The sequence below is a fragment of the Balaenoptera physalus genome (genome assembly GCF_965194825.1).
Source record: "Balaenoptera physalus genome assembly, chromosome: 11".
NCBI classification, from domain to species: domain Eukaryota; kingdom Metazoa; phylum Chordata; class Mammalia; order Artiodactyla; family Balaenopteridae; genus Balaenoptera; species Balaenoptera physalus.
In genome coordinates this window covers 72,948,293-72,973,732 of record NC_138896.1, presented here as the reverse complement: position 1 = coordinate 72,973,732, position 25,440 = coordinate 72,948,293, and the positions used below count along the sequence as shown (strand labels likewise).

The 25,440-nt window shown below is 56.7% G+C and overlaps 5 protein-coding genes across 9 annotated transcripts; 4 read left to right on the top strand and 1 right to left on the bottom strand.

The window, feature by feature from the left end:
* Window positions 1-466: 466 nt before the first annotated feature.
* Window positions 467-3,238, bottom strand: CYB561D2 (cytochrome b561 family member D2). Of its 2 annotated transcripts, none has more exons than XM_082413167.1 (4): window positions 3,102-3,238; window positions 2,517-2,665; window positions 2,006-2,043; window positions 467-1,311 (listed from the first exon to the last, which is right to left on the bottom strand). In XM_082413167.1, the coding sequence occupies exons 2-4, from the start codon at window positions 2,641-2,643 to the stop codon at window positions 808-810; spliced, it is 669 nt and encodes a 222-aa protein (XP_082269293.1). In that variant the 5' UTR covers window positions 2,644-2,665; window positions 3,102-3,238; the 3' UTR covers window positions 467-807. The 2 variants fall into 2 exon arrangements, with proteins under 2 accessions (XP_082269293.1, XP_082269292.1); XM_082413166.1 differs by having other exon boundaries at window positions 3,089-3,225.
* Window positions 3,239-3,339: 101 nt separating this feature from the next.
* Window positions 3,340-6,553, top strand: NPRL2 (NPR2 like, GATOR1 complex subunit). Its single transcript, XM_082413144.1, has 11 exons — window positions 3,340-3,478; window positions 3,958-4,049; window positions 4,151-4,319; window positions 4,474-4,582; window positions 4,956-5,092; window positions 5,184-5,281; window positions 5,401-5,437; window positions 5,556-5,649; window positions 5,725-5,842; window positions 6,108-6,250; window positions 6,337-6,553. Exons 1-11 carry the CDS (start codon window positions 3,401-3,403, stop codon window positions 6,402-6,404), a joined length of 1,143 nt encoding a protein of 380 aa, XP_082269270.1. The 5' UTR covers window positions 3,340-3,400; the 3' UTR covers window positions 6,405-6,553.
* A 1,181-nt stretch (window positions 6,554-7,734) lies between these two features.
* Window positions 7,735-11,949, top strand: ZMYND10 (zinc finger MYND-type containing 10). 2 transcript variants are annotated; one of them, XM_082413143.1, is made up of 12 exons: window positions 7,735-7,972; window positions 8,218-8,326; window positions 9,254-9,370; window positions 9,497-9,550; window positions 9,668-9,805; window positions 9,883-9,971; window positions 10,062-10,167; window positions 10,504-10,671; window positions 10,918-11,043; window positions 11,126-11,247; window positions 11,368-11,493; window positions 11,581-11,949. In XM_082413143.1, exons 1-12 carry the CDS (start codon window positions 7,881-7,883, stop codon window positions 11,654-11,656), a joined length of 1,323 nt encoding a protein of 440 aa, XP_082269269.1. In that variant the 5' UTR covers window positions 7,735-7,880; the 3' UTR covers window positions 11,657-11,949. The 2 variants fall into 2 exon arrangements, with proteins under 2 accessions (XP_082269269.1, XP_082269268.1); XM_082413142.1 differs by lacking the exon at window positions 7,735-7,972 and having other exon boundaries at window positions 8,007-8,326; window positions 10,062-10,162; window positions 10,550-10,671.
* Window positions 11,950-12,211: 262 nt separating this feature from the next.
* RASSF1 (Ras association domain family member 1) lies at window positions 12,212-21,019 on the top strand. 3 transcript variants are annotated; one of them, XM_082413146.1, is made up of 6 exons: window positions 12,212-12,508; window positions 14,415-14,557; window positions 18,567-18,671; window positions 18,870-19,167; window positions 19,291-19,406; window positions 20,071-21,019. In XM_082413146.1, exons 1-6 carry the CDS (start codon window positions 12,259-12,261, stop codon window positions 20,215-20,217), a joined length of 1,059 nt encoding a protein of 352 aa, XP_082269272.1. In that variant the 5' UTR covers window positions 12,212-12,258; the 3' UTR covers window positions 20,218-21,019. The 3 variants fall into 3 exon arrangements, with proteins under 3 accessions (XP_082269272.1, XP_082269273.1, XP_082269274.1); XM_082413147.1 differs by having other exon boundaries at window positions 12,214-12,508; window positions 14,415-14,521; XM_082413148.1 differs by lacking the exons at window positions 12,212-12,508; window positions 14,415-14,557 and adding an exon at window positions 14,912-15,225.
* An 825-nt stretch (window positions 21,020-21,844) lies between these two features.
* On the top strand, window positions 21,845-24,744 carry TUSC2 (tumor suppressor 2, mitochondrial calcium regulator). The gene is made up of 3 exons (XM_082413168.1): window positions 21,845-22,136; window positions 23,232-23,352; window positions 23,523-24,744. Exons 1-3 carry the CDS (start codon window positions 21,991-21,993, stop codon window positions 23,586-23,588), a joined length of 333 nt encoding a protein of 110 aa, XP_082269294.1. The 5' UTR covers window positions 21,845-21,990; the 3' UTR covers window positions 23,589-24,744.
* Window positions 24,745-25,440: the final 696 nt, after the last annotated feature.

Below are 25,440 nucleotides of genomic sequence, written 5' to 3'. Positions count from 1 at the left end.
AGTGCTCAGGGCTTGACACCTAGGGAGGCAGCCCATCCCCAGCTCCCATCCTGTCATTGCCCAGATTTAACCACCACAGTCTAGAAACTCCAACATAGTGAGCAGCTGGGAGACTGAAATACACACAGCTGCACCATTCACAGCTACAGCCCTCAGGCCTGCTAGGGCCCTGGGTGGCATGGGGTGCTTAGCAGCCAGATCCAGGGGGCTAGTCTGCCAAGAGAGCTTTAGCCCCTCAGTGAGCAGCCAGGGACGGGTCCCCATCTTGCCCAGCTGCCCATTTTTTCATGCTGATGGCATTAGCAAGAACTATCCCCAGCTTTGGGCTATTCCTCCCATCCAGTCTTTTCAGTCTTTATTTATGCTTTTTTTTCTTTTTGGCCGCGCCTCACGGCACGTGGGATCAAACCCACACCCCCTGATTGGAAGTGCGGAGTCTTAACCACCAGACCACCGGGAAAGTCCCTTCAGTCTTTTTTAAAATTTTATTTTAGTTTTTTCTCTTATCTCATTTCTGGACATACCAGCACAAGTTGAGTTGCTGTGGGCAGGGGGCAGTCTTGCAACCCAACTTCATCCAGACACATGATCCATAAACTCCTCTGGGATAGCAGAGAAAGAAGGAAAGGGGAGGTACTCCAGCATGAGGAGCAAGTAATAATGTCATACAAAGGACTCCGGCTACCCCTGACCGCACCATTGCCTGAGGTGTCCCGTGACTGAGTCAGCTGAGAGAGTCCAGGAGGTCTCAGCCCCGGCTACCACACTGAGGGGCAAATCCAGGCTTCCCCTAGTTCTGGGAAGAGCTCACGGCTGGATCCTCTTGCGGTACAGGTAGGCGTTGCTCACCTGGTTCATAATGACCAAGCTGGTAACGACAGGGCATAGCACAGCCAGGTACCAGACCCCACTGGTGACTGTGGCAGTGAACCAGAGTGAGCACATGCCCAGCAAGAGGCTGGCACTACCCAGAAGGTAGCCCACCAACCCAGAAGTGGCATGGTACAGCTTGAGCTTGGCGAGGGGCCATCGAGGCAGCAATTTGGGGTAGAGCAGCCCCACCCCACCTGAGCACTGCAGCCCTGCCCACAGCACAGCTAGCAGCCCTGCCCGCCCATGCCACGTGGCCAGGTGGGCTTTGCCAAGCTGTTCCTTGTGAAGGATGACAAGGCCCAGGCCCAGCAGTGCACACAGCAGGGCCAGCAGCTGCAGAACCCAGTGGCAGCGTGCTCGGCCCTTCCGTGAGAGGGAGCGCAGCAGCGAACTCTCAGGAGAGAACACCAGCAGTGCCTCGGTCATCAGGAAAGAGAACTGGGGAGACAGGGATGGGACACTAAATGAGAGTGCTGCCCAGCAGAAGGGAAGAAAGCTTTAGATATAACCTAAGCTGCCAGCTAGTATGGGCAGATTCCGCTTCATTCTCTCCCCACTAACGAGTATCTATTTGGTGGCAAAAGAGTGGAGAACTCCATCTGGGACAGAACATCTGCTCTGAGTAACCAGCAGGAGGTACCTCTCCACGCTTCTTCTAGGTGCTATTCTGAAATGTCATCTCTGCTGTGCTACCCAGCAAACACAAGGTTTGAGATGTGGCAGTTATAAATGATTCACAAGCTTTGTTTTTCTGACACAGGACTGGATACAATTTCTTGGCAAGAGGTGGCCACATGGGTGCACTGTTTCAGGAAAATTAGGTGCATCACTATAAATTAAGGTGAAAAGGGACAAAGGTACACCCAAATGCATATTCTAAGCCTCCTGCCTGGAGGTGGATGAAGCCTCATTTTGTGCTTAGACAAACCCATTTGCCCTGCATCTCGAATACTCTAGTTCAAGCGTGGGATATAAACTATAGGCAGGAGTTGGAGCATACAGTTCATCCAACCCCACATCCCATTACTCCAAACAGATATTAAGTGTTCATTAACATTTAGACGGTGCTAAGACCACCACCCATAGCTATGCTCCCTCCCATCCCTAAGAGCTGGCCAGGCCCACTACTTACAGCCAGAGACATAAGCACGGGGTGCCAGGAGAAGAGACCTGGAATGAGAAGAGGAAGCCTCGTGAAGCTGAAGCAAGAAGAACCCAGCCACGCCAATCCCCACAGGCTGAGGAGTATGAGTAGCTCATTGCCCAAGGAGGTGCTGCCAAAATGCAAGCCCCCTCTTGCTGCAACAAACTGACCCCATACCTATCATCTCTTCCTGGACCCTCCCTGGATCAGAAGCCATGCTTTGCTACTCCTCTGGCAGTCCTCCCTCCTTCCCCCTTCACTTTGCCAGAGGCAGCTAAGTGGAGCACCAAGACAAGAGAAGCCAGGTACTCTATGGGACCTGGCCAAGCTGGCAGAGCCCCAACTCTCATCTATTCCACCCCACTTATTCCTCCAGCATAGCATGTCCCTCAGCCAACGAGGCCTTTCCCAGGAGTCAGACCCAAGGCTTACTATTGCCCCTGCTCCCCAGGAAAAGTGACACTTTCCTTCCCAAAAGTCAACTATGAATTCTACTTACTGGAGCCAGGCCTGGCAAGTACAGCCACAAAGATGGTGAAGCCCAGGGCCACAATGTGGGCAGCAGCCCCAGATGCAGTGCGCAGAGCTCGGTATATGTGCGACTCGGTCTCCACAGAAAGGGCCATGGTCAACCAGGCCGGCTGTAGCCTGAAAGCATAGCAGAGTAAGCAAGGGTCTCTGGTGCCCGCTGTCCACTCCTTTCACTGGAGCAACGGTTGCGGGGCAGGAATGCCACTCTCTTCCAAAAAGTTAAGGTAGGAAGGGACAGTACTAAGGCAGACACCAGGAATAGTCGAGGACTGCTGGCCTGTCAGTGTGTACCCGCATCTGAATTGGCACTGATCACTGGCCCACCTTCCAGGTAAGATGGGTAAGGCCGTGTAATAGACTACAAATCCCAGCGTGCACCACGCCGTCGCCGGGCGGGAGCGCCTGCTGGAAGGGCGTGAAGCACTACGGGAGTTGTAGTTCCCAGTTGCGTCGAAATTACGGCCTGAGTCCCTTTGCGCACAGCCTCCCCACTTGCCGCTGGCATGCTTCCCCTACACGCTAGGGATTTGCCTGCCTCACCCGCAGCGCCGACCTGACGAGGTGGTTCCCTCCCGAGAAAGTGGGTTACTCGGGGCTCTGCCGCGCGCCCTGCCGCTCCGTCGCGGAGCCTCTTAACTTCCGGGTGCGACGCCTACCCATCCGGGACTTCCTGGGACAGTCCCCCGCAGCCACACGGCTGAGTCGAGCTGCACAGGCGCTGTTGAGCAGATGGCCTCACGGGTGTTCAGTGCGCAGGCGTGCTTGACCAGGCAGCCCAAACCTCCGGGCTGTTTCTGACAGGTGCTCCCAGGCACAGTGGCGCCAGCTACGAACCCCGGCCCCACTAGCGCCATGGGCAGTAGCTGCCGCATCGAATGCATATTCTTCAGCGAGTTCCACCCCACGCTGGGACCCAAGATCACCTATCAGGTGCCATCCGGGCTCGCGGGGCATGGGAGGCAAGGTAGAGGGACGCTCGGGGGAGTTCAGCCAGCTGCCTGGAAGCGGTGGAACCCCGTGCCCCGTGCTGCACGCAGGCACGCCACCCCTTCATTCGCGGAAAATCGTGAACAAACATTCACATAGGCAGTGACTGTGGGAAATTGGGCTGTGGGGGCCCAAGGGAGGTGCCAGGTTCTACGAGAGGTGTGAGTGGTGATCCACTAGTATCCCTGGATGCATAGGAATTTAGGTGAGGCAGGAGTGTGCCAGGTGGAGGGTACAGCGTATGCAAAAGCCAGGAGGTAGGTGAGAACATAATGTGTGTTTGGAAACACAAAAGAGTAGGCCTGGGTGGATGGGAGAGAGGAGAAACCCTGGAGAAGAGGGATTAGGTCTTGGGGGTCACCCTGTGTATTCCACCTAGTTATAAGGTCCACTAAGGGGATTCTTGTCACTCCCTTCCACAGGTCCCCGAGGACTTCATCTCCCGGGAGCTGTTTGACACTGTCCAGGTGTACATCATCACCAAGCCAGAGCTGCAGAATAAGCTCATCACTGTGTGAGGCCCTAGCTGGGGGGTTGGGAGGGTTCCCAGGAGGAGTGGACAGACTTGGGGGTGAGAGGAGCCTGACTCTGTTCCCATCTGTTCCCCTCGTCCAGCACAGCCATGGAGAAGAAACTGATCGGCTGCCCCGTGTGCATCGAGCACAAGAAGTACAGCCGCAATGCCCTGCTCTTCAACCTAGGCTTCGTGTGTGATGCCCAGGCCAAGACTTGTGCCCTTGAGCCCATCGTCAAAAAGCTGGCTGGCTACCTGACCACACTGGAGGTCTGCAACACGATGGGCTTGGGTGGATGGGCAGGCAGAGTTAAGGAAGGTGTTCGCATGTCTCCAAAGCCCTCCAGACCCGGGAACCTGCCAGGGTAGGATGCCAGCCAAGGGTCCTGGGGTGTGCCCACCATGCTGTCCATGCTCCATCCAGCTAGAGAGCAGCTTCGTGTCCACGGAGGAGAGCAAACAGAAGTTGGTGCCCATCATGACCATCTTGCTGGAGGAGCTAAATGCCTCAGGCCGGTGCACTCTGCCCATCGGTATGGCCCAGCCTCTGCAAGGACAGCAGAGGGGTTGAGGAGGGATGGGAAGGTGGCAGGGGAAGGTGAGCCCAGTCAAGGACAAGACTCGTGAACAAACTGGTGGCCAGTAAATAGCCATGAGCTGGGCTGATGATGTCCAGGGTCCAGTGCGTGATGGGGCTGGAGAGGGGGAGGCCAGTAGAGCTCTCTAGCTCTGCTCCTTGGGCGTGTTCCTTCCCCTGTATGGACCTCAGTCTGTTGCTCCATAAAAGGGGAAGATGGCCCTACCCAGAGTCACCTGCCTGCCTCAAGGGTGGCTGGGAAGACTGGATGGTAATTGATGGCCTCTTGGAAGAGATGGCACTGAGGATATGGGTGGGGTCCCCTGCAGATGAGTCTAACACCATCCACTTGAAGGTGATTGAGCAGCGGCCTGACCCTCCTGTGGCCCAGGAGTATGATGTGCCTGTCTTTACCAAAGACAAGGAGGATTTCTTCAACTCACAGTGGGACCTCACCACACAACAGGTATGCTAGCCCTCCCTGGCTATCATGACCTGCGGCTGGCCATAGCCCTGGCCTCATCCCACTCCTACTGACCCTGCTCTTCCCTGCCCAGATCCTGCCCTACATTGATGGTTTCCGCCACGTCCAGAAGATCTCAGCCGAGGCAGATGTGGAGCTCAACCTGGTGCGCATCGCCATCCAGAACCTGCTGTGAGTGGGGAACAGTGACACTCAGGACAGGGTCGCCAGTCAGGAAGAGCCCAGGGGCCCTGAGTGTGGGAGCTGGGAAGGCATGGCCCTCAGAAGCTGAGCACAGCTATCTCCCCCAGGTACTACGGCGTTGTGACACTGGTGTCCATCCTCCAGGTAGGTGTGTCTGCGGTCTGATTAAATGGAGAATGGATCATGTGGCTGAGCCCAACTGGGGCTGTGTCAGACTTCCAAGCCCCTCACTCAGGCCCCTGTGCCTCCTGCTACCCTCCAGTACTCCAATGTGTACTGCCCGACGCCCAAGGTCCAGGACCTGGTAGATGACAAGTCCCTGCAGGAGGCGTGTCTATCCTACGTGACCAAGCAAGGTATTGGCAGGCTCTGGGGGAGGCCATCTCAGGGAGGGAAGGGCCACCTGGAGAGCTGACTCCTGATGCCTACAGGGCACAAGAGGGCCAGTCTCCGGGATGTGTTCCAGCTGTACTGCAGCCTGAGCCCTGGCACTACTGTGAGAGATCTCATTGGCCGCCACCCCCAACAGCTGCAGCACGTTGATGAACGGTCAGAGGGGGATCCCCTGGGGCATGGAAGGTTTGCCTGAGGGCAGGTACACTCTCTGTGTCTCTCCCGAGCCCTGGGTCAGAGAGAAAGCAGGAGATTGCTAGTGAGCAGAATCATGTGGCACTGCTACTCCAGGAAGGCTTCCTGGAGGTGATGGGTTTGAAGGCCAGTCTGGTCACTGAAACAAAACTGGAGGGGAGACTGGCCTGGCTAGAAGGAGGCCTGGCCAGAGCATCACCCCTTTCTTCCTCGACCCTCACCCCAGGAAGCTGATCCAGTTCGGGCTTATGAAGAACCTCATCCGGCGACTACAGAAGTATCCCGTGCGAGTGTCTCGGGAGGAGCGGAGCCACCCTGCCAGGCTTTACACAGGCTGCCACAGTTACGATGAGATCTGCTGCAAGACAGGTAGAGGCAGGCAGGACCACTGAGGTGGGGTCAGGGCAGGGTGGCCAAGCCAAGACTTCTGACCTCACCTCCACCACACCACCCAGGCATGAGCTACCAAGAGCTGGATGAACGGCTGGAAAACGACCCCAACATCATCATCTGCTGGAAGTGAGGCTGGTGGGAGCTGGATCAGGCACATAGCTATGGCTATTCTCTCCTCCTAAGCCCTGCCTGGTGCATGAGGACTAGACCTACAAACTAGTTCATACTGTCTCAAGGTTAACCCTCATTTCTATAAATAAAGTCATCCATTTCAACCTACCTTTATTGAATACTGCATCTGAGTCAGCCACCAGAGAGAACTCGCAGTGAAAGAAATAGCCATGGTCCGACGCCCTGGAGCACCATCTGGTGGACAGAACCAACAATGGGCATGTAAAAGTGCCCGCTAATTATAAACTGAAATAAATAGCCAGAAAGAATCAATGGGGAAGCTGAGATGAAAAGTGAGTTGGGATGGGAGCTGAGGCTGCTCTGCATCAGATTCTCAAGGAAGGCCTAGCTGAACTGACTTAAATTGAACTCTGAAGGAGGAAGAGTATTCCAGGCAGAGGTAACAGGTGCAAAAGCCCTGAAGCAAAAGCCACTTTAGGATGTATGAGGAAACCAAGGGAAGCCCATGGGCTGGAACATATTGTAGAAGACAAGGGGGAGAGGGGGAAGAAATGAAGTCCTGAGGTAGGAGAGGGGGCAAGAGCCTGACTGTGCAGAGTTGCTGGTAAGCTGCTTTGGACATAGTATTTTGAGAGCCAGAGGCAGCCAGATTCACACTTATGTGAGGAAGTAATGTCTCATGTACACCTTTAAAAGACTCCTGGTGGGAATTCCCTGGCGGTCCAATGGTTAGGACTCAGGGCTCTCACTGCCGAGGGCCGGGGTTCAATCCCTGGTCGGGGAACTAATATCCTACATGCCACGTGGCATGGCCAAAAAAAAAAAAAAAGACTCCTGGCTACTCAGGAGGGTCAAGGGTGGAAATGGGTCCAGTAAAAAGACCACAGTAGTTACCTCATGAGAGGTGACGGCAGCCTGGCTTAGGATGGAGAGAAGTTGTGAGCCCTGCGCAGTATTTCGGGTGTAGAGCCAACAAGGTGGAGCTGCGCGCGAGGAATACTGGAGCGAGGAGGCCACGGAGAGGAGCATCCGTGTGGGCGGAGAGGGAGCAGCTACAGGGAGAGCTGGTGGGGGGCGGGCCGATTTGACGTCCATCCGAGGAGGAAGCTAGGCCGCAAAAGTCTGTAACTCAGGGAGACCCGTGAGCCGCAGCCGGTTGTGAGGGAGAAAGCTCCAGGAGTCTAAGGAGGGTTGCTACCTGCAGCCTGGCAAGCAGGCAGACGCTGGCGTGACGGGACCCAGCGCGGGCCGCCAGTAGGGGCGGGACCCAGGCCGCAGTGCGCAGGCGTTGAGCTAACCGTTTCCATGGCGGCGAGGACTCACGCGCCGCAACTGCTCTACAACTGTAGGGTCCCAGACTTCGGCCCCGCGGGAGACCGTGGTCCCCAAGCGTGTCAGCATCCCCATCTCAGCGCAGGCCGCTGCTCGCGGTCAGCCGAACCCCACCTTCCCGCTTCCTGTCCCTTGCACCGACATGGGCGACCTGGAGTTGCTGCTGCCCGGGGAGGCTGACGTACTAGTGCGGGGACTGCGCAGCTTCCAGCTGCGCGAGATGGGCTCCGGAGGGTGAGGCAGCTGGATCCGGGGTCAGGTGGAGTCATGGGGTCAGAGTCCTTGAGTGGGGGAGTGTGGGCCTGACATTGGGGGAGGGGTTGCCCGGCGTGGAGGGGCCCCTCGGTGGGGAGGTAAAGCTCTCCGAGACAGGGTTATATGGTCCTAAGCCATCTTGGACCCTGGTTAGGCTTCAGTAAGACCCAGCCCCCACACCCACTCCTACTGCACACATGTGCACACACACCCTGCCTGGGCAGGTGGAACCAGCAGCATGAGAACCTCGAGAAGCTGAACATGCAGGCTATCCTTGATGCCACGGCCAGCCAGGGTGAGCCCATCCAGGAGCTGCTGGTCACCCATGGGAAGGTACGTTGGAGTCACAGGCAGGGTTTCTGTCTTCTCACCACCCCTCATCCCACCACTCTACCCCTCAGGAGCACCCTGGGTGCCTGCACTTCCCTCTGGCTGGCACCCCTGTCCTCCCCAAAGGAAAAGGAAAAGTGTGTTACACATTTGATTTTGCAGCCCTATGGGACAGGACCCTGGCATGCCAGGTGGGGTGCAGGATGTGAGTTGATTAGGGAGATAGTCCTGGATCCTAGAACAGCCTAGGTTGTGGGGGAGGGCCCAAGTTCTAAAGGCATTCCTGAATAGACTGTCAGGCTAGAGGGGGGCAACCACTGAAGTGAGGTGGGACTTTGGCATAGAAGGAGGCAACCTTCCCAACATGAGAGAGAGGGAGTTAGAAACCAAGGATTGGCTTAACTGGAATGTGAGCCAGGAGGTGGCACCAGTAGATGACCTGAAATATCACTTGACAGAAAGATTCCTCTGCAAGGAAAAGGTGGAGCCCCCTACTGGGGTGTGAGGTAGGAATAGGGCACTGTGAAGGGCCCTGAATAAGAGTGAGGCCAAGGCACACAAAAGCCTTGGAAGGCCAGAGAACAGGGACAGGGACGAGAGAGGGCATGAGCAGGAGGGCTGGCCTAAGAGGTACACTTGAATGGGGGAGGACTGACAGGGGCTCAGGTGCAGGGGGAGCATGGCAGCCTGGGGACAAGGCAAGGGCCAGTAATAGGAAGCCTGGGGAATGCCCCCACAGAGATGTCGGGGGCAGCTGGAAATGAAGGTCTAAGGTGCAGGAGAGAGATCGGGAAGGAATTCATGGGGCATAGGAGAGTCTGGGGCCCAGGGGAGTTTGAGGCGGGCTGGGCTGGGCTGAGCCAGAGATGGGAGGGTTGCCAGGCTAAGGTAGGCCCACCTCATCCCTGTCCTTTCTCCTCTCCTTCAAAGATCCCGACACTGGTGGAGGAGCTGATTGCAGTGGAGATGTGGAAGCAGAAGGTGTTCCCTGTGCTGTGCAGGCTGGAAGACTTCAAGCCCCAGAACACTTTTCCCATTTACATGGTGGTGAGCTGGGCCATCGGTTCATAACCCCTCCCACCCCTTCAGAGGGCCCTGGACTAGAGAGAGTAGCTGGTAGCCCCTACCCCTCTCTCAGCAGCCCAGGGCCCTGTCCTCCTCTTTATCTGACAGTTACACCATGAGGCCTCCATCATCAACCTCCTGGAGACAGTATTCTTCCACAAGGTGAGGCACCAGCCCTGCCCACTGGCTAGCCTAGGCCAGGGTCTGGCAGCAAGAGGGGTTGTGTCTGTTTGGGAAGGGCATCAGAGGCAGAATGTTTCCCCTCCACCTGCCCCTCAGGAGGTGTGTGAGTCAGCAGAGGACACCGTCTTGGACCTGGTGGACTACTGCCACCGCAAACTGACTCTGTTGGTCGCCCAGAGTGGCCATGGTGGCCCCCCTGAGGAGGAGGAGTCCCAGTACGGCACCCCCATGCAGGTGGGCTGAGGTTCCCAGGGGTTGGCAAGGGCTAGACCCAGGCTCCCCTAGCTTGAACACCATGTGCCCCATCCCAGGAGCTGCAGAAGCAGGCAGAGCTGATGGAATTTGAGATCGCACTGAAGGCCCTCTCAGTGCTACGCTACATCACAGACTGTGTGGACAGGTGGGCTGTCCTGCTAAGGCTGGGGCCTGCAGTGGAGGGCTGGGAGCCTGGGCCTGTAGCCTCAGCTCACCTCTCCATCCCCGTCCCTAGCCTTTCCCTGAGCACCTTGAGCCGCATGCTCAGCACCCACAATCTGCCCTGTCTCCTGGTGGAACTGCTGGAGCACAGTCCCTGGAGCCGGCAGGAAGGCGGTAAGGTCCTCCTCCACCTGCCTAAGCCCCAGTTCACTGCTTCCAGGACATCCTCCAGGATTAATGGGGCGGGCAGCTTGCACACAGCCAGAAAACTTTGCCCCCTTGCCCACAGAGAATACCAGGATGCCTCACCCAAAGTGGGCCTAGACCTGGACTCTGCAGCAGGCAGGGCCTGTGTGTCCACCACTGAGGACTCACCCTGCTCTGAAGTGAGCAGCGCCCCAGCATGGGCACGTCCTGTGCCCAGACAGTGGTCAGTCCCCTAGCCCACACAGCTGGCTCACTCACAGAGCATGCAACGCTTGCACACAGTATGCTGGTTCCTCTCCCCAGTCAAGCTTCAGCAATTTGAGAGTGGCCGTTGGCAGACAGTGTCCCCCTCAGAGCAGCAAAAGCTGAGCAAGTTGGATGGGCAGGTGTGGATCGCCCTGTACAATCTGCTGCTAAGCCCTGAGGCCCGGGCCCGCTACTGCCTCACAAGCTTTGCCAAAGGACAGCTACTCAAGGTAGGGAACTCCTCCCACACCAGTCACCACTGCCCCAGCACTGCCCCACGCCTCCCTTTATGTTTATTTTTGCCCACTCACCTCAGCCCCAGCCCTCTCTCCACACCTTGGGCCTCAGATGACACAGCAGCTAGTAGGACATGGGTCCCACTGGCACCCTCAGTTCAGCCCAGCTCAGGCCCTCTTTGTTCCTCGACCCTCTGACCGGCACCGCTTCACACTGGCCTCCCCTGAACACCCTTGCAGCTTCGGGCCTTCCTCACAGACACACTGCTCGACCAGCTGCCCAACCTGGCAGACCTGCAGGGTTTCCTGGCCCACCTGGCCCTGACCGAAGCCCAGCCCCCTAAGAAGGACCTGGTGTTGGAACAGGTAGGCACTAGGAAGTTAGTTGTTCAGGACCACTGCCCACTTAACCAGCTCCTCCCTGCCACTCTCCACTTCTCTTCCCCAGATCCCAGAAATCTGGGAGCGGCTAGAGCGAGAGAACAGAGGCAAGTGGCAGGCTATTGCCAAGCATCAGCTGCGGCATGTATTCAGCCCCTCAGAGCAGGAACTGAGGCTGCAGGCACGAAGGTGAGGCCTGCTGAACTGGCAGAAAGGGTAGAAGGGAGGCAGAAGACATGGATGTGGGCAGGGCTGCTCCCGTCCACCCACCCACCAGGTCCAGCCAAGTCCGACTGACCCTTTTCCCAGGTGGGCTGAGACCTACAGACTGGACGTGCTAGAGGCAGTGGCTCCAGAGCAGCCCCGCTGTGCCTACTGCAATGCAGAGGCCTCCAAGCGCTGCTCACGATGCCAGAATGAGTGGTATTGCTGCAGGTGAGAGTATCCTAGGACCTTGGACCCCTGAGTCCCACTTCCATACCTCTCATAGCACGGCATCCTCACCGGCCCATTTGCCTGCAGGGAGTGCCAAGTCAAGCACTGGGAGAAGCATGGAAAGGCTTGTGTCCCGGCAGCCCAGGATGACAGAGCCAAGTGAAGGCTGCAGCTGCTGAGGGCCGACCACCCATGCCATACAACCCCGTGCCCCTGAACCTCTGGATCTCAGTCCGGCCTCTGCAAGTGCCCCAGCCTCCCAGGTGGTGAAGATAGCAGGCGGGAAGAGCTGCTGACCCATCTCCCCCAGCAAAGCGCTCGCCACTTCCTGCTCCATCCGGCGGGTAGGCTTAGGGTGCAGCCTCAGCAAGCTGGGGCAGGAGGCCTGGGCCGGGGGCAAGGGCCGGATGTGGGGACCCTCTTTCTCTAGTACAGTAAAGCTAGCTTCCAGAAACACGCCTGTTTCCGCGTGGCCCTTTGAGGTCGTCGTGGTTGTTAGGGGGAGGGGAGTTGCTCGCTAGATGAAAGGAGGATAGGAAACGGAGGGCGGGGACTCCGCGAGAGCAGCCCCTCGCCGCGCCCGCCGCCCCACTGCGGGCCGACACAGCCCGGGCGCCCAGGTTTCCATTGCGCCGCTCTCCTCCGCTCTCCCGCCGCTCTGCCTGAATCCCAGGGGCGGCACCGCATCGGGGCCCGCCCCGCGGCCCCGCCCGCCCCGCGCTCGCTTGAGCCCAGAGCCGGTGGGACTCCCGGCCCGACAGGGCCATGTCCGCTGAGCCTGAGCTCATTGAGCTGCGGGACCTGGCACCCGCGCGGTGCGCCGCCCCGGGCCGCACCCGGCTCGAGCGTGCCAACGCGCTGCGCATCGCGCCGGGCACAGCGCGCAACGCCGCAAGGCAGCTGGTCCCAGGCCGCGGCCACCGCTTCCAGCCCGCGGGGCCCACTACGCACACATGGTGCGACCTCTGTGGCGACTTCATCTGGGGCGTCGTGCGCAAGGGCCTGCAGTGCGCACGTGAGTAGCGGCCCTGTGCGCTGGCGGGAGACAAGCGGGTGGCCAAGGGGCAGCACCGTCGCTGAGGGCCAAGTTGGGACGGAGGGGGTCGGCGGGTTCGGTTCCCACGGACCAGGTCCGTTACCTTTACCCCATAGCATAAGAGAGTGCGGGCCGATGGTTTATAACCTTGCCAACCTCCACCTGTGTCTGGGACATAGGCAGAGGCTGTTGCCTGTGAATAACAAGGTGCTGCTTTCAAGTTTAAAGGGTGCCTTGGTCCTTCTTGAGAAAGGCATTGTGCCTACCAGTCTCTGAGTTCATATTCCCACACCCGCCCCTTCCCAAAGATTCACTCGCCAAGTCCCGCTGCAGAATCCTTGCCGTGAAGGGAATTTACTCACCTATGGGAGAAGGCCTGGAAAAAGTCAGAACCTCGGGTGGGCCCCCTGCAAGCAGGAGTTTTGAGTATTTAGCAAATACCTATTGCAAGTTCAGTCAACCAGGTGCTAAAACATGAAACACAGCCACACACTAGCTGGTGCTTCTGCCCTCCCAGGAATCACCAGCAAGCAGAGGTTGCTCTCCCACTGGCTATATACCAGCTAGAATCACTTGGACTGCTTTTATAGCCCTCCACACCCCTATGCTTGGACCCTACCACAGACCTGCTGACTCAATCACTGGGAGTATACCAGCAATTTTTAAAAACAGATCCTTCTAATGTGCAGCCTGGGTTGAGAATCACTGCTCTGGCCCATTTAGGAACTTAGGGAAGGTGTCCCAAGCCTGTGTGTGCCTGGAGACCCTCTCATCTAGTACAGGAGTTTGTCCTTTATTCAGCTGGGAGGAGCACGGGAGTTGTGACAGAATACAAAGCATGAACAAGGGCTCGGATACAGCATTGTTCCCAAGGAGAACTAAAGTGGCGATGGAAATGAAAAACAGGACAATTTGGGTGTGTGTCAGAGGCAGAAACAAGGGCGGAATCAAGGATGAGTTGGGGTGGTTTTGTTTTGTTTTGCCTCAACTGGGAGAATGGTAGCGACTTTGGCTGAGCTGAGGAACACTGGCAAGGGTAAGGGTGAGGAAAAGTGAAGAATTAAAAGGGGTAGGAAAGTGAGTTAAATTTTGGGCATGTTGGGTTGAAATGTTTATTAGACATCCAAGTGAAGATAGTGACACATAGGATTTGATCTCAGTGGGGAGGTCAGTGATGGAAGCCTTGGATCTGGGGTAGGTCAGCGTACACAGAGGAGGAAAGCGATCAGAACTGAGCCTCGGACATTCCACCATTAGATCTAGAAGGTGAAACAGAACTAAAGGAGCTGAGCAGGAGCTGCAGGGAGGTGGGAGGAAAACCGGGGTAGTGGGGGCCCCCGGGAGCAAGCATCAGACGATGCTGATGAGGTGAAGACGGAGACGGGACAGCCGGATTCGGCGGTGCGCAGGAGTTTCCTGGAGGGAGGGGCAAGCCTGACCGGAATGGGTAGAGGGTGAAGGCGAGGAATTAAGAGTGTTTGTAGACCAGTGTTGGTAAGTTTTTGGTGTGAGGGGAATAGAAACAAATGACAACTAGAGAGGGGCACTGGGTTAAAAGTTTTTAATTTTTTCCCTTCAAGTAAATGGGCGGAGGGAGGGACGCTGATAATGAGGAAGAGGGAAGTTCTGCCCTAGGCGCTAGAAATGCAACTGTTGAGCAAGCCTGGATCCCTAACCGCCTGAGGCCTTCCCGCCAGTTTCCAGACGCCGGGGGACCAACACTAAGATCTGCGTAGCAGTGGGCGGTAACGGGGCCTGAGAAAAGGCCGGTCATGCAGAACACCGCGAGCAACGGCCTTCACCCCGGGGCTTCGCTTCTGCCCTCGGGACGCTTCTCCGAGCTGGTGCTGGGGTTCCTCCGCCTCACGGCCAGCCCTCTCTGCAGATTGCAAGTTCACCTGCCACTACCGTTGCCGCGCGCTCGTCTGCCTAGACTGCTGCGGACCCCGGGACCTGGGCTGGGAACCGGCGCTGGAGCGGGACACGAATGTGGTGAGCGCGGGACCGGGGAGCTTACAGGCAAGACAGGTATGCGCAGACGAGCGGGCCACATTGCAGGCGTTCCCTAGGGCCGCCTGGCGCTACGCGCAATGAACGTTCTGATAGCCGACTTCCCGGCGGCAGAGAGTAGCTAATTCTGCGCGCGGGCTCGAAGGGGTGCCGGTGGTGCTGACTCGGCCCTTACCGCCCGGAGCCCCCGCGGCTCCGAGCAAGCACAATTTCCGCACCTTCCCGCAGCCGCATCCGGTCTTGAGGCCACGCTGGTGCACATGCGCACACGTTCCGACTAGTTCCCTATGGGAGGTGGGGCCTGCGAGGCGGAGCTGAGTTGAGCTGCCTGAGCGATGAGATCATTCCTGGAGGCGAGGCGCGTGTGGCCCCGCCCTTCGACATTCGTCCTCCAACGAGATGAGCGCTAGATCCCCGCTGTCTACGTTTCAGTGTTAACGGTTGCGGCGCGGACACTGGTTCCGGCGCACGCGCACACGCTCCTGGGGCGGTGGTGGGAGGCTACGGGCGCACGGGAACGGGCGGGCGCGGCGATGGGCGAGGCGGACGCGGGGACTCCCTCTTTCGAGATGACCTGGAGTAGCACGACAAGCAGTGGCTACTGCAGCCAGGAGGACTCGGACTCAGAGCTCGAGCAGTACTTCACAGCGCGTACCTCGCTGGCGCGCAGGCCGCGCCGGGATCAGGTGGGGGCCGGGGGTTGCGGGAAGCGGGCTGGGGGCGGTCGCTGGGACCCAGCTCCTCCCCGGTAAGTTGCCTGGTCGAGAGTTTGTGGGCAGCCCCGCCCTGCCGTGAGCGTGGGCCAGCCCTCGGAACCGTGTGTTGGGCTTTCAGCGCGTCGGTACTGAGTGCTGAGGCCTTGCTGTTTCTGTCACAGACCGGTTGAACCAGAGGAAGCAGCTAAGTGGCATGGGGTAGACCAGGGACAGGTATTATCCACCGATTACTAAGGCTGACTGCGCAGTCTAGACTAACACCTCTATTTCCGCGTGCGGGCGCTCCCACCCCCTCTCTGGGGGACCAGGAGGAAGTGGAGGGGGAGGAGTCCTCGCCGGGAATTGAGAAGTGTGTTTAGGAGAGAGGCAAGGGAAGATCCAGGCCCCTCCATTTGCACTCCTGGATGGAGCTAGCTTGGTCCCCATCTCTTGCCGTTCCTGGCCTGTCACCAGCTACTGGACTGTGGAAGATTCTGAGCCTCCCCTCCTCTGCAGTGGACCAGGAGTGCTCCCTTGGGCAGCATATATAGTAAAGTTAGAGCGGACCTGGAGAAAGGGGATCTGGGAATGGATGGGAAGGAAGCCTTGTTCTGGACTGTAAGCATCCAGGAGCACTTTATCCACAAGAGGTGGGGAAGGCTAGATTGTAAAATGCCCTGAGAGGGGTCAAGAGAGATAGGGGTTACTAATCCAGGACTATAAGTTGCAGTGCTGGAGCAGCTGTGCCTCTCGGAGTCTCCCAGTTGTCCCCATTATCAGAGACCTCTGTGATGTGTGCCATGAGTGTGACCACCAGGCTCAGATAACTGTTCCAGAGATGGTACACCTCAGAAGAGCACCCTGGCCAGGGCATCAGGGAAGAGAGATGGGGACCATGAAGTAAAGTTCAGTATACCTGGCAGCAGTGGGGCAGAATTCCTTACATGAGCCAAGAAAAGGGAGTTGTGGATAACTCTTTAGGGGAAAATTCTATACCTGGAAAGCTGAGCCCAGAGTTTGGGTGCAAGGTTTGAGTGTGGATCCCTGGGACTGTCCGTGTGTCACTCAGGCCTGAGCCATCTTCCATTGTGGAAAGGTGAGAAAACCACAAGACACTAACCAATTGAGAAGGAGGCTGCGGAGTCCCAAGTTGTATGTAAAATAAAACCATCAGTCACTATGGACAGTGGCAGAGTAGAGGGTGGGTGGCTATAGTGTCGCAGAAGGGAAATTCATGGTATCCCTCTGGGACAGCTGTTGGAATCCTCCTCCAGCAGTCAGCTTCGGAAAATGGAAAAAGATACTCTTCCTGCTCTAGAATCCTGGGAGGACAGTGCAGTACCTCCAGTCCAAGTCCCTTGTTTTATGAATAAAGATACTGAGGGAGGTTCACCTGGAGAAGGGAAGGGGCTGGAACTGAGGTCACTGCATCCCAGCTCAGGGCTCCTAGATAACCCAGGAAGGGAAGAGGAAGGACCCAGGCTAGAGCTCAGAGCCATCACAAGGAAGGGGAATGAGTTAGTGCCATCTCTTTGATCACCCTGTTCTGTAAGTAGAATTCTCTTCCTTTTTGCCCTGGCACTAGTCTGTTCAGCTTTCCTCCTGCCCCTAGCACCCCTTCCATCCTGACACTCCTTCCCACTGGGGCACTTCTTCCTGTCTCAAGCCCTCTCCTGGGGCCTGAACAAACACATCCACCCTTTATTCCCAACCTCCAGCCCTCATTTTACCTCCCAGATCCCTCATTTTCCAGGGTCCAGACCATTTGTTCTTACTAGTCCTACAGGGTTTCCCACTGTCTCCAACAAGGTTTCTGCTAGAGTTTTTTTGTTTTGTTTTGTTTTCAATATTTATTTGTTTATTTATTTGGTTGCTCCGAGTCTTAGTTGTGGCACGCAGGATCTTTGTTGCAGCATGCGGGATCTTTTAGTTGCGGCATGCAGGATCTAGTTCCCTGACCAGGGATGGAACTCGGGCCCCCTGCATTGGGAGCGTGAGGCCTTAACCACTGGACCACCAGGGAAGTCCCTAGAGTTTTCACTTCTCAATGCTCTTTTCCACCTAGGAGACTTTTGGAAACTTGGGGAAGCAAATAGGCTTCAGTTCCCACCCCTCCCCCAGCCTCAGTCCTCAGTGCCATGTACTTGCTGGCCACTGAACAGCAGCAGGTTCTAGGTAAAGAGCATACTGCTAAAAGGCTGTGGACTCTACCCTACCCTACCCCCTCATCTGTCCTTCCTATTGTCCCCATGAGATGGTTTAAGCTTAGGGGGCTCCAAGGCAGTAGTCAGGAAGAAGCCTGGCTGTCCTGGGCTCAGAGCTGAGCACAAGGTTAAGCTTATTCTGCAGGAGACCTTCTGATGGGAACTCCCCTGGGACAAGGCATTGGTCAGTGATGATCTCAGCTGTGTCTGTGACACTCTCATTCCTACTAGGGCCTATCTGACGTCAACAGGAGGTAAGGCTGATGCAATGGGACTAAGGGAGTTTGGCAGAAGCCCTGGCCCATACTCCACCCTTCAGACAAGAATCCAGTCCCTGGAGGAACAGAGGAAGGGCTGAGTGGTAGAGCTAACATCTTTGGGCTAAACCTCTAGACAGCAGAGAGGAGGTACGTAAGCCTCCCTGTTTGGCAGTTGTGGGACAGGCTTTACCAGGAGGCTGCCCATGCCAACTTCTGGCAGATTGGAGCCTGGCCTGAAGTTGCCTTTTGTGCAGATTGGGTCAAGATCAAATGGCATGTCATAGTGGTTTCCTCACTATGTCTGAGACATGCAGGGCTGGCCCAAGTTCCCCACCAAGGAGTGTTAAGGTTGTAGACGTTGCCCTTCTCCTCCTGCCCACTGGTGGCTGGGCTCCTGGTGTGTACCATTCCCCATACCTCTCACCCTGCAGTGGGCCACGGCCAGGGCAGAGTGGCAAAGTGGACTGCCTTCTCCAGGGTACACCCTGACCCCATCCAACTAGGGTGCTGGGATCAAGCTGTTCCTTTTCAGAGTCCCCGATCTTTTCCTGGCTTCTAGCCTCGTGCTTTCAGTTGCTTTGGTTTTAAGGTATCCTTAGGGCCTCACCCAGTGCTGAGGAGGCTCCAGGCAGGCAGCAGAGAGAAGCCAAATGATTCTGCCTTGGCTGTCTCCACCCATAGCATGCAGAACCAGGGGCAGTGATGGGTTCTTCTCATCAGGCCTCAAACTTTGTTGTCAGTTTCCAAAGGCTGCCCACAGGCCATTTTTCAGAGTGGTCCACCCAGGGCTTACCTCCTTGCCCGTGACATGCATTGCAGAGGAATGGGTTTCATAAGGATCCTATGTCCATGCTTGCCCATCTTTCAGGATGAGCCCGTGGAGTGGGAGACACCTGACCTTTCTCAGGCTGAGATTGAGCAGAAGATCAAGGAGTACAATGGCCAGATCAACAGCAACTTGTTCATGAGCCTGGTGAGTTGACAGCCTGTTTTGGAGAGAGACAGGAACCCAACTGTGTGCCTGATGCCCAAAGGGTCACAGCTGAGGTATTCTTGGGTAGACCCAAGCAGTGATTTATTCACACCCAGCCTAGCCCTAAGTGGACTGGTAGTGCCCAAATCTGTTCCATCTTATCTGGCATCTAGTCATGGTTTGGTTTCTCCTCTTTAGAACAAGGATGGCTCCTACACAGGCTTCATCAAGGTTCAACTGAAGCTGGTGCGCCCTGTCTCAGTTCCTGCCACCAAGAAGCCACCCTCCTTGCAGGATGCCCGGCGGGGCCCAGGGCGGGGTACAGCTGTGAAACGCCGCACCTCCTTCTACCTGCCCAAGGATGCTGTCAAGCACTTGCATGTGTTGTCACGCACACGGGCACGCGAGGTCATTGAGGCCCTGCTGCGCAAGTTCTTGGTGGTGGATGACCCCCGCAAGTTTGCACTTTTTGAGCGGGCTGAGCGCCATGGCCAAGGTGGGCTTCCCACCCCACCCCACCATGTGTGAGGGTGTATATGCATGTGCCTGTGCATGCAGGAGCTGAGGGGGCTGGGCCTGGCTCTAATCAAACACTCCCTTCCCCCTGCCTGGCCCTCAGTGTACCTCCGGAAGCTGTCAGATGATGAGCAGCCCCTACGGCTACGGCTCCTTGCAGGGCCCAGTGAGAAGGCCCTAAGCTTTGTCCTGAAGGAGAATGACTCTGGGGAGGTGAACGTGAGTAACAGCCCTCCTTAGTTTCTTGGTTGTGACTGGGCAGGACTGGTGGGTTGCAGGCTTGAAGGAGGAATAGGGCTGCAGACAAGCCCTGCAAAGCCTCTCCAGGAGTACATGAGCCTTGTAGCTAAAGTGAAGGCTTCCAGGAAACTCATGCCAAGGTCTAGGGCTTGTCCCAAGAAGCCAGGAAGAATTGTCTTGGTGCACTGCTCTTTCCTATTGTGGAAAGTCCTCAGGAGATGCAGGAGTCCATCTGATGGCATTCTGATCTCAGGCCAGGTCAAAGCCACACAGATGGGCACAGGACAACATGCAGGCACCCCCTTCAGGCATTAGAACCTTTTACCTGGAAGCTTTACAGCTCCAAGGTTAGTGCATCTGTAGAGTGAGATCAAACTCAGAGAGAGTGGGCGTGACCTGTTCACAAGTAACTAGGGAATGTTTGGTTTGGTTGCCTGTCCACGAGGTGACTGCCCTACTTTGTGGGGCCCATCTTCTATATGGATTGTTGTTGGGAATCCTAACACAGACCATTCAGGCAAGAACCTGACATTAGAAAGCCCCATCCTAGTTGTGTGATCGTGATGCACTGGTCTTCTTTGGGGAGAGCCTGCTGGTTTGGCAGTGGCCTGCTGTAGCCTGTGTCTCCCTTCTCCCCCTACAGTGGGATGCTTTCAGCATGCCTGAGCTACACAACTTCCTACGCATCCTGCAGCGGGAGGAAGAGGAACACCTCCGCCAGATCCTGCAGAAGTACTCGTATTGCCGCCAGAAGATCCAGGAAGCCCTGCATGCCTGCCCCCTGGGGTGACCTCTCGTACTCCTGGGTGGAAGGAGGAGAGTTGGCAGCGCCAAGGGCGTGCCGTGTGAGTGTGCAAAGGTCCACGTGGCCCGAGGAATGAGTGTGCATGGAGGCCCTCTCTTGCTGGGGGAATGAGCCCAGAGAACAGCGAAGGAGCTGGCCCCCTGTGTCCACCAGTGGGTGTAGCACAGCATGGCTCTGCATCCTTCTGCCCTTTGTGTACTGGGTCATGGTGGGCCAGGGTTGCCCTGGGAAGCTGCTCCAGGCTTGCAGCAGGGGTAGAGGAGACAGAAGTCTCCTTAATTTGTGTCTCAGATATGAGAATCTTGGAGACCCTACAAACAGAATAGGGTCATGTTTGCAGGGATGAGGGCCCTCACCTATGGTGAAAGGTTGTGTGTTTCGGGTCTTGGATGGGGTCTCAGGACAGCCCTATCAGAACCAAGGATGGGTGTTCAAGATAAGACAGGCATCAAGAAAGAGTCTAGGGTTCCCTCTACAGCACCCTCTGACTCCTCACACACCCTGGGGTCAGGGAGTGCTGGCTCATTGTGCAACAACAGTGCCTCTGCCTCCTCCAAGGAGGATGTCCCTGTGCCAGGGTCTGTGTGAGTGTGGGCACTGGCCCAGGTCTGTGCCTTGTTTGCCAGTCAAAGCCAGGGTCTTTCCCTTGGGTATTTTTGATGATGTGTGCGAATGTATGTAATATTTTTTGGCCTCAGTTGAATGCCTCCTGTGGGGGAAGGGGTGGGGGTGACAGTCATCAGGGCCTGGGGTCTGAGAGAATTGGCTAAATAAAGATTTAAGAATCCTCCTGCTTTTGGATTCTTTATTATGGGCCCTCATCTGCAGTTGCCCCTTGTGCCAGTGGCTGCCAAGGTTGATGGACAGGCTCACAGAGCACCTTTTCAAGTGGGACCATGGGACAAATTTGTGAAGGATGTGGTGTATGGATATGTACTGAGTCATCACGCAAACCCCGGGGCTCAGGTCGTGGTGGGGGAAAGAACATCGGCTGCAGCCAGAGCTTAGGGAAACCACACACTCCAAGCTGTGGAAGGCGCTTCACCAAATACTGAGATAACTACTGTGGATCAGACACTGCTCATGGCACCAAAGGTACAGATATGTTAACTCTTGCCTTCATGAAGCATGGCTTCTGGTGGATCTGGAAAAAATTCTGAATTTGAAGTTCTTCAGCCCTGAATGTAGATATACAACTACATTAAGCCAATTCCTTAATTTTCCTTAGGTTCGGTTTCTTTGCCACGTGCCACAGTGGGGATCGTAAAAACGGTGTGGGCATAGAATAAGGGCAGACGGGCACTGCCCAAACTGGCCTAGGGTCAGGCCCTAAACTGCTGCTTTGGTTGGGCAGACCCGCTGAGCCTGACCACTGGGGGTCGGGGACTTCGGAGCCGCAGTACAAGCTGAAGAAACCAGGTGGACGACGCAGCCACCGCTTTCCAGGCTGTGAGCTGCCCCAGCTGGAGAGAGCGTGGCCTGCTGGGACCTGACGTCTCGCAGTACATGCTGGGATACCTAGCATCTGAGGGCAGCTATTAGTCCAGCCCCGCGGACCGACGAGAGAAACAGCCAATCAGAGGTAGCAGCATACGCAGTGTTCGGAAGCGGAAGTGAGGTTTCCGTGGAGACAGCGGAGCCTGCGGAAGGCGGCGCCGGCGGCACCTGCGAGCGGAGGCCTAGGCGGGGCATGGTGGAGCTGACGGCCCTGTGAGAGCAAAGCTGTCGCGGGGCCCGCCATGCGCCGGCGGCCCTGACATGGGCGCCAGCGGCTCCAAAGCTCGGGGCCTGTGGCCCTTCGCCTCGGCGGCGGGGGGCGGCGGCCCGGAGGCGGCTGTCGCTGAGCAAGCTTTGGTGCGACCGCGAGGCCGAGTCGTGCCCCCCTTCGTATTCACGCGCCGCGGGTAAGGGCGTGGGGTTCCGCCCCCGGGAGGAAAGGCGGGCGGCTGGGTGCCCCGCGTCATGGGGCGCTCCCCCCGCTGTATCCCCTACACCCGAGTCAGGACAGCTCCCATATTTCAGGCTCCCAGAGGAACAAGGGGTGGGGAAAGCCGAGCAGTCGGTTCCTGGCGGCCTGGCTGCTCTGGAGGTCTCCCGAGGAGAAGGGTGGACCTGAGGCTTGTCCCTGGGCAGGCCGTCCTCACGGTGAAGCTAAGATAGGACCTCCCTGAGACTTCAGAACCTGTTCCTTTCATCCCATCCATCCCAGCCTACAAGCTGAAGGCTCCTATCCTCCCTCACCCCCAGTTCTCCCTCGAGGAGAATGACCCTCTGTTTTGTCTGTTTCCGTTCCCCACGGAACGTCTCTGGGTAGTGGCCGGGAAAGCAGGACTGGTCCCCAGCGTTGGGGATGGGGCCTGGGGAAAAAGACCCTCACCCAGGTATATTTCCCAGATCTGGAGCACTGACCTCCCCCCTCCCCCAAGCGGCCCAGACAGGAGCACTAGATTGACCTGGCTGTGATGGGCCCTGGGGAGTGACACTCAGGTGATGCTGGAGATCTGGCTGTAGATACTAGGGAGACCCCAACAGTGGCAGTTTGGCTGCATCAGCCACCTGGATGGGGGAGGATGCAGGCTTTTTCCCTTTCGGCTCCCTCCTAGCTCAGGCATCTGCTCTCAGGCTTTGGCCCTGGGCCAGCAGTGTCTTCTGGAGTGAGACCAACATGCCCAGGCCACCATCTTGCCACTCTAGAAGCCCTGGGTGAAGGCAAGGGCCTGATGGAACGGCTACTCTTGCTGAACAAACCAGTGATTTTTTGGTGTGACCTCTCTTCTCATAGTCTGACAGAGTAGCACTGGCCACCACCCCACTCCCCACTTCCTTCTAGTAGACCCCAGATCCTAAGCAAGGGATTCTCCAGGCATACTGACCTCCCTTCCTCCCACCAAGGTTGTTCCTCCCCATTTGGGGGAGGGCATACTTCGCTGTGGTCTATGGCATTTGCCATGACTAGGTTGGGGCTCCAGCCCAGCCTGTTCCCCTCTTCCTCTGCACAGCTCCATGTTCTATGACGAGGATGGGGATCTGGCTCACGAGTTCTATGAGGAGACAATCGTCACCAAGAACGGGCAGAAGCGGGCCAAGCTGAGGCGGGTACATAAGAACCTGATTCCTCAGGTGAGGGGCTGGGCAGTGGTCATAGAGCCTATGTTGATTGTGTGGAGGTAGACCCAGATGGGGTCTGCTCTTATGGTGGGGGCTCTTGGGGGAGGAGCTGGGAGGAACAGGAAGGCTTCCTGGAGTAGGGGCCCTGAGCTGGCCCTCACTAGCCTCTGTTTCCACGGCAGGGCATCGTGAAGCTGGATACCCCCCGCATCCACGTGGATTTCCCTGTGATCCTCTATGAGGTGTGAGCCTGGGGGGTGGCAGGCATAAACACACCCTGCCCCAGCAAGAAACCCCCAGGCTCAAGGTGTGGCTTCCATTGAGGAACCTAGGCTGGGGCCACAACCGTGAATAAACTCCACTGGCCCGGAACCTTCAACTGTGAGCAGGGCAGTCCTACAATGCTGGTTGGGTGTTGGTTTGTATGTGGACAAGAGGTGGCTGGTGGCTGGCAAGGGCTGATGGCGGAGTTACCAGTCCACCTTTCCCAGCAATCCCTACAAGGAGCATGGCAGGGCATATGCTGGTCAGGAATGCCTGGTTCCTGTGCCCTTGCCTGGCCTGCATTCTTCCAAGCTTGCCTAGGTCCCAGCCCTGCTGGAGGCTACAGCACTTTACAAGTAAGGTCTGCCTTTTCCAGCCCCAGGGCTGTGGGAGCTGTACACAAGTGGGAACTTCCTTTCCCTCACTTCCTTTACCCTCTCGTTGGAGCATTTCAGCCGTTTGCTACCTCGATTCCTCCTGTGTTGGACAGAAGCTGGGGGCAGAACAAGCCTGATTCTTCCTGCCTACCTGCCCATCTGTTCCCACCCCCAGATGGATGGACAGTTTGCTGGCTGTTAATAGGTGTGGGAGGTTTCTCCCTCTACCCCGGGCTGGGCTGATCCCTCCCCACTGCAACTAGTTGTTGACCCCCACCCCAATTGAGAGGGCATAGGATGGGGATCAGGAAGGGCTCTGGATGCCTGTGCCTATGGGGTGTTGCCACATCCCACCTACCGTGTCTAATCCCCCTTGCCCTTACACATCCACCACTGTGTGATAAGGGACAGCACCCTAGGGCTGGTGCCAGTAGCTCTGAGGAGCCCACCACCCCTTCCCCTACAGTATACCCATCCCTTCAGGATCAGTAAGAGAAAAGTACTGGAGCCCTGGGTAGGGACAGAAAGGAGAGAACAATCATAAAGGAATACTTAAAATGTGAAAACTTGTAAATAGTCTAGTCCATGATGTTGTTGGAGCAGAGTCTGATTTCTACATAAAAATGATTTTTTTTTTTTTTTTTATTCCTTACTGTGCAAACTCTGTGCTTTAAGCGTGTGAGAAATGGCTTGGGGAGGGTAGCCCTCAATCTAGGAAGGCTGTTGTGTTATTTGTTCAATAAAATTATTTGTAGACCCTGCATACAAGAATGACATCTCTGAGGCTTGATACCCAGTATCTAGACCACCACCTGGGCATAGTAGGTGGGCCTGGGTGGGGGACTCTTGTTGCCCACATCTCCAGCGAGGCCCAGAGTGAGCCTGAGGCTAGCCTGTGGCCATTCCAGCCACAACCAGCAGGTGGCAGTGTATTCACACAGACCTCATTGCAGACCTCCTCAGGATGGAGAGCCGTTTATACTTGTGTATTATGTTCAATAAGCGGGGACCCCTGAAATTGGAAGGCCTTGGGGTACCTCACTAGGGATTGGCCCCACCTGCCTGACCTGAGGTGAGAGTGTGACCTCACATAGGTCTGGAACAGTTGTCTTGCCCCCAGCTGTGCCAGCTGACCCCACATGAGGTCACAGCCTGAGCCCCATGGACCTCCAAGGCCCAGCCTTAGGTGGAGAGCAGCCAAGTGGGTACCACTGCCCTTGACCTACTGCGAGGCTCTGCAGCCCAAACCTACTTGCACTACCAGGAGAGTAGGCTTGGGGCTTCTGTTCCAGCAGGTAAAGCTCAGCTACCCAATACTTCCTTTCTGCCCTGTCTTCTCACCTGCAGCCTGCTCCCTGTGGACATTTGGCCTACACTTTTCAGGTCCTGCTATGAGGCTGGTTCTCTACTGGGCCTAGCCCTTGGTCATTAGCCCATCTCCCAGTAAGGGAGGAGGGAG

What these genes read in the sequence shown, in the direction of transcription:
- CYB561D2 (XM_082413167.1), bottom strand. Translation starts at nt 2,643, where the DNA reads ATGGCCCTTTCTGTGGAGACCGAGTCGCACATATACCGAGCTCTGCGC. An exon ending in ACTTGCCAGGCCTGGCTCCA is followed by an intron (nt 2,044 to 2,516) that starts GTAAGTAGAATT and finishes TTCTCATTCCAG; the next exon opens with GTCTCTTCTCCTGGCACCCC. An exon ending in CCGTGCTTATGTCTCTGGCT is followed by an intron (nt 1,312 to 2,005) that starts GTAAGTAGTGGG and finishes CTGTCTCCCCAG; the next exon opens with TTCTCTTTCCTGATGACCGA.
- ZMYND10 (XM_082413143.1), top strand. Translation starts at nt 7,881, where the DNA reads ATGGGCGACCTGGAGTTGCTGCTGCCCGGGGAGGCTGACGTACTAGTG. An exon ending in AGACAGTATTCTTCCACAAG is followed by an intron (nt 9,551 to 9,667) that starts GTGAGGCACCAG and finishes CCTGCCCCTCAG; the next exon opens with GAGGTGTGTGAGTCAGCAGA. An exon ending in CCAAAGGACAGCTACTCAAG is followed by an intron (nt 10,672 to 10,917) that starts GTAGGGAACTCC and finishes ACACCCTTGCAG; the next exon opens with CTTCGGGCCTTCCTCACAGA.
- NPRL2 (XM_082413144.1), top strand. Translation starts at nt 3,401, where the DNA reads ATGGGCAGTAGCTGCCGCATCGAATGCATATTCTTCAGCGAGTTCCAC. An exon ending in ATCCTACGTGACCAAGCAAG is followed by an intron (nt 5,650 to 5,724) that starts GTATTGGCAGGC and finishes TGATGCCTACAG; the next exon opens with GGCACAAGAGGGCCAGTCTC. An exon ending in TGAGATCTGCTGCAAGACAG is followed by an intron (nt 6,251 to 6,336) that starts GTAGAGGCAGGC and finishes CACACCACCCAG; the next exon opens with GCATGAGCTACCAAGAGCTG.
- TUSC2 (XM_082413168.1), top strand. Translation starts at nt 21,991, where the DNA reads ATGGGCGCCAGCGGCTCCAAAGCTCGGGGCCTGTGGCCCTTCGCCTCG. An exon ending in TTCGTATTCACGCGCCGCGG is followed by an intron (nt 22,137 to 23,231) that starts GTAAGGGCGTGG and finishes TCCTCTGCACAG; the next exon opens with CTCCATGTTCTATGACGAGG. An exon ending in ATAAGAACCTGATTCCTCAG is followed by an intron (nt 23,353 to 23,522) that starts GTGAGGGGCTGG and finishes TTTCCACGGCAG; the next exon opens with GGCATCGTGAAGCTGGATAC.
- RASSF1 (XM_082413146.1), top strand. Translation starts at nt 12,259, where the DNA reads ATGTCCGCTGAGCCTGAGCTCATTGAGCTGCGGGACCTGGCACCCGCG. An exon ending in GCAACTTGTTCATGAGCCTG is followed by an intron (nt 18,672 to 18,869) that starts GTGAGTTGACAG and finishes TCTCCTCTTTAG; the next exon opens with AACAAGGATGGCTCCTACAC. An exon ending in GGCTGAGCGCCATGGCCAAG is followed by an intron (nt 19,168 to 19,290) that starts GTGGGCTTCCCA and finishes CCTGGCCCTCAG; the next exon opens with TGTACCTCCGGAAGCTGTCA.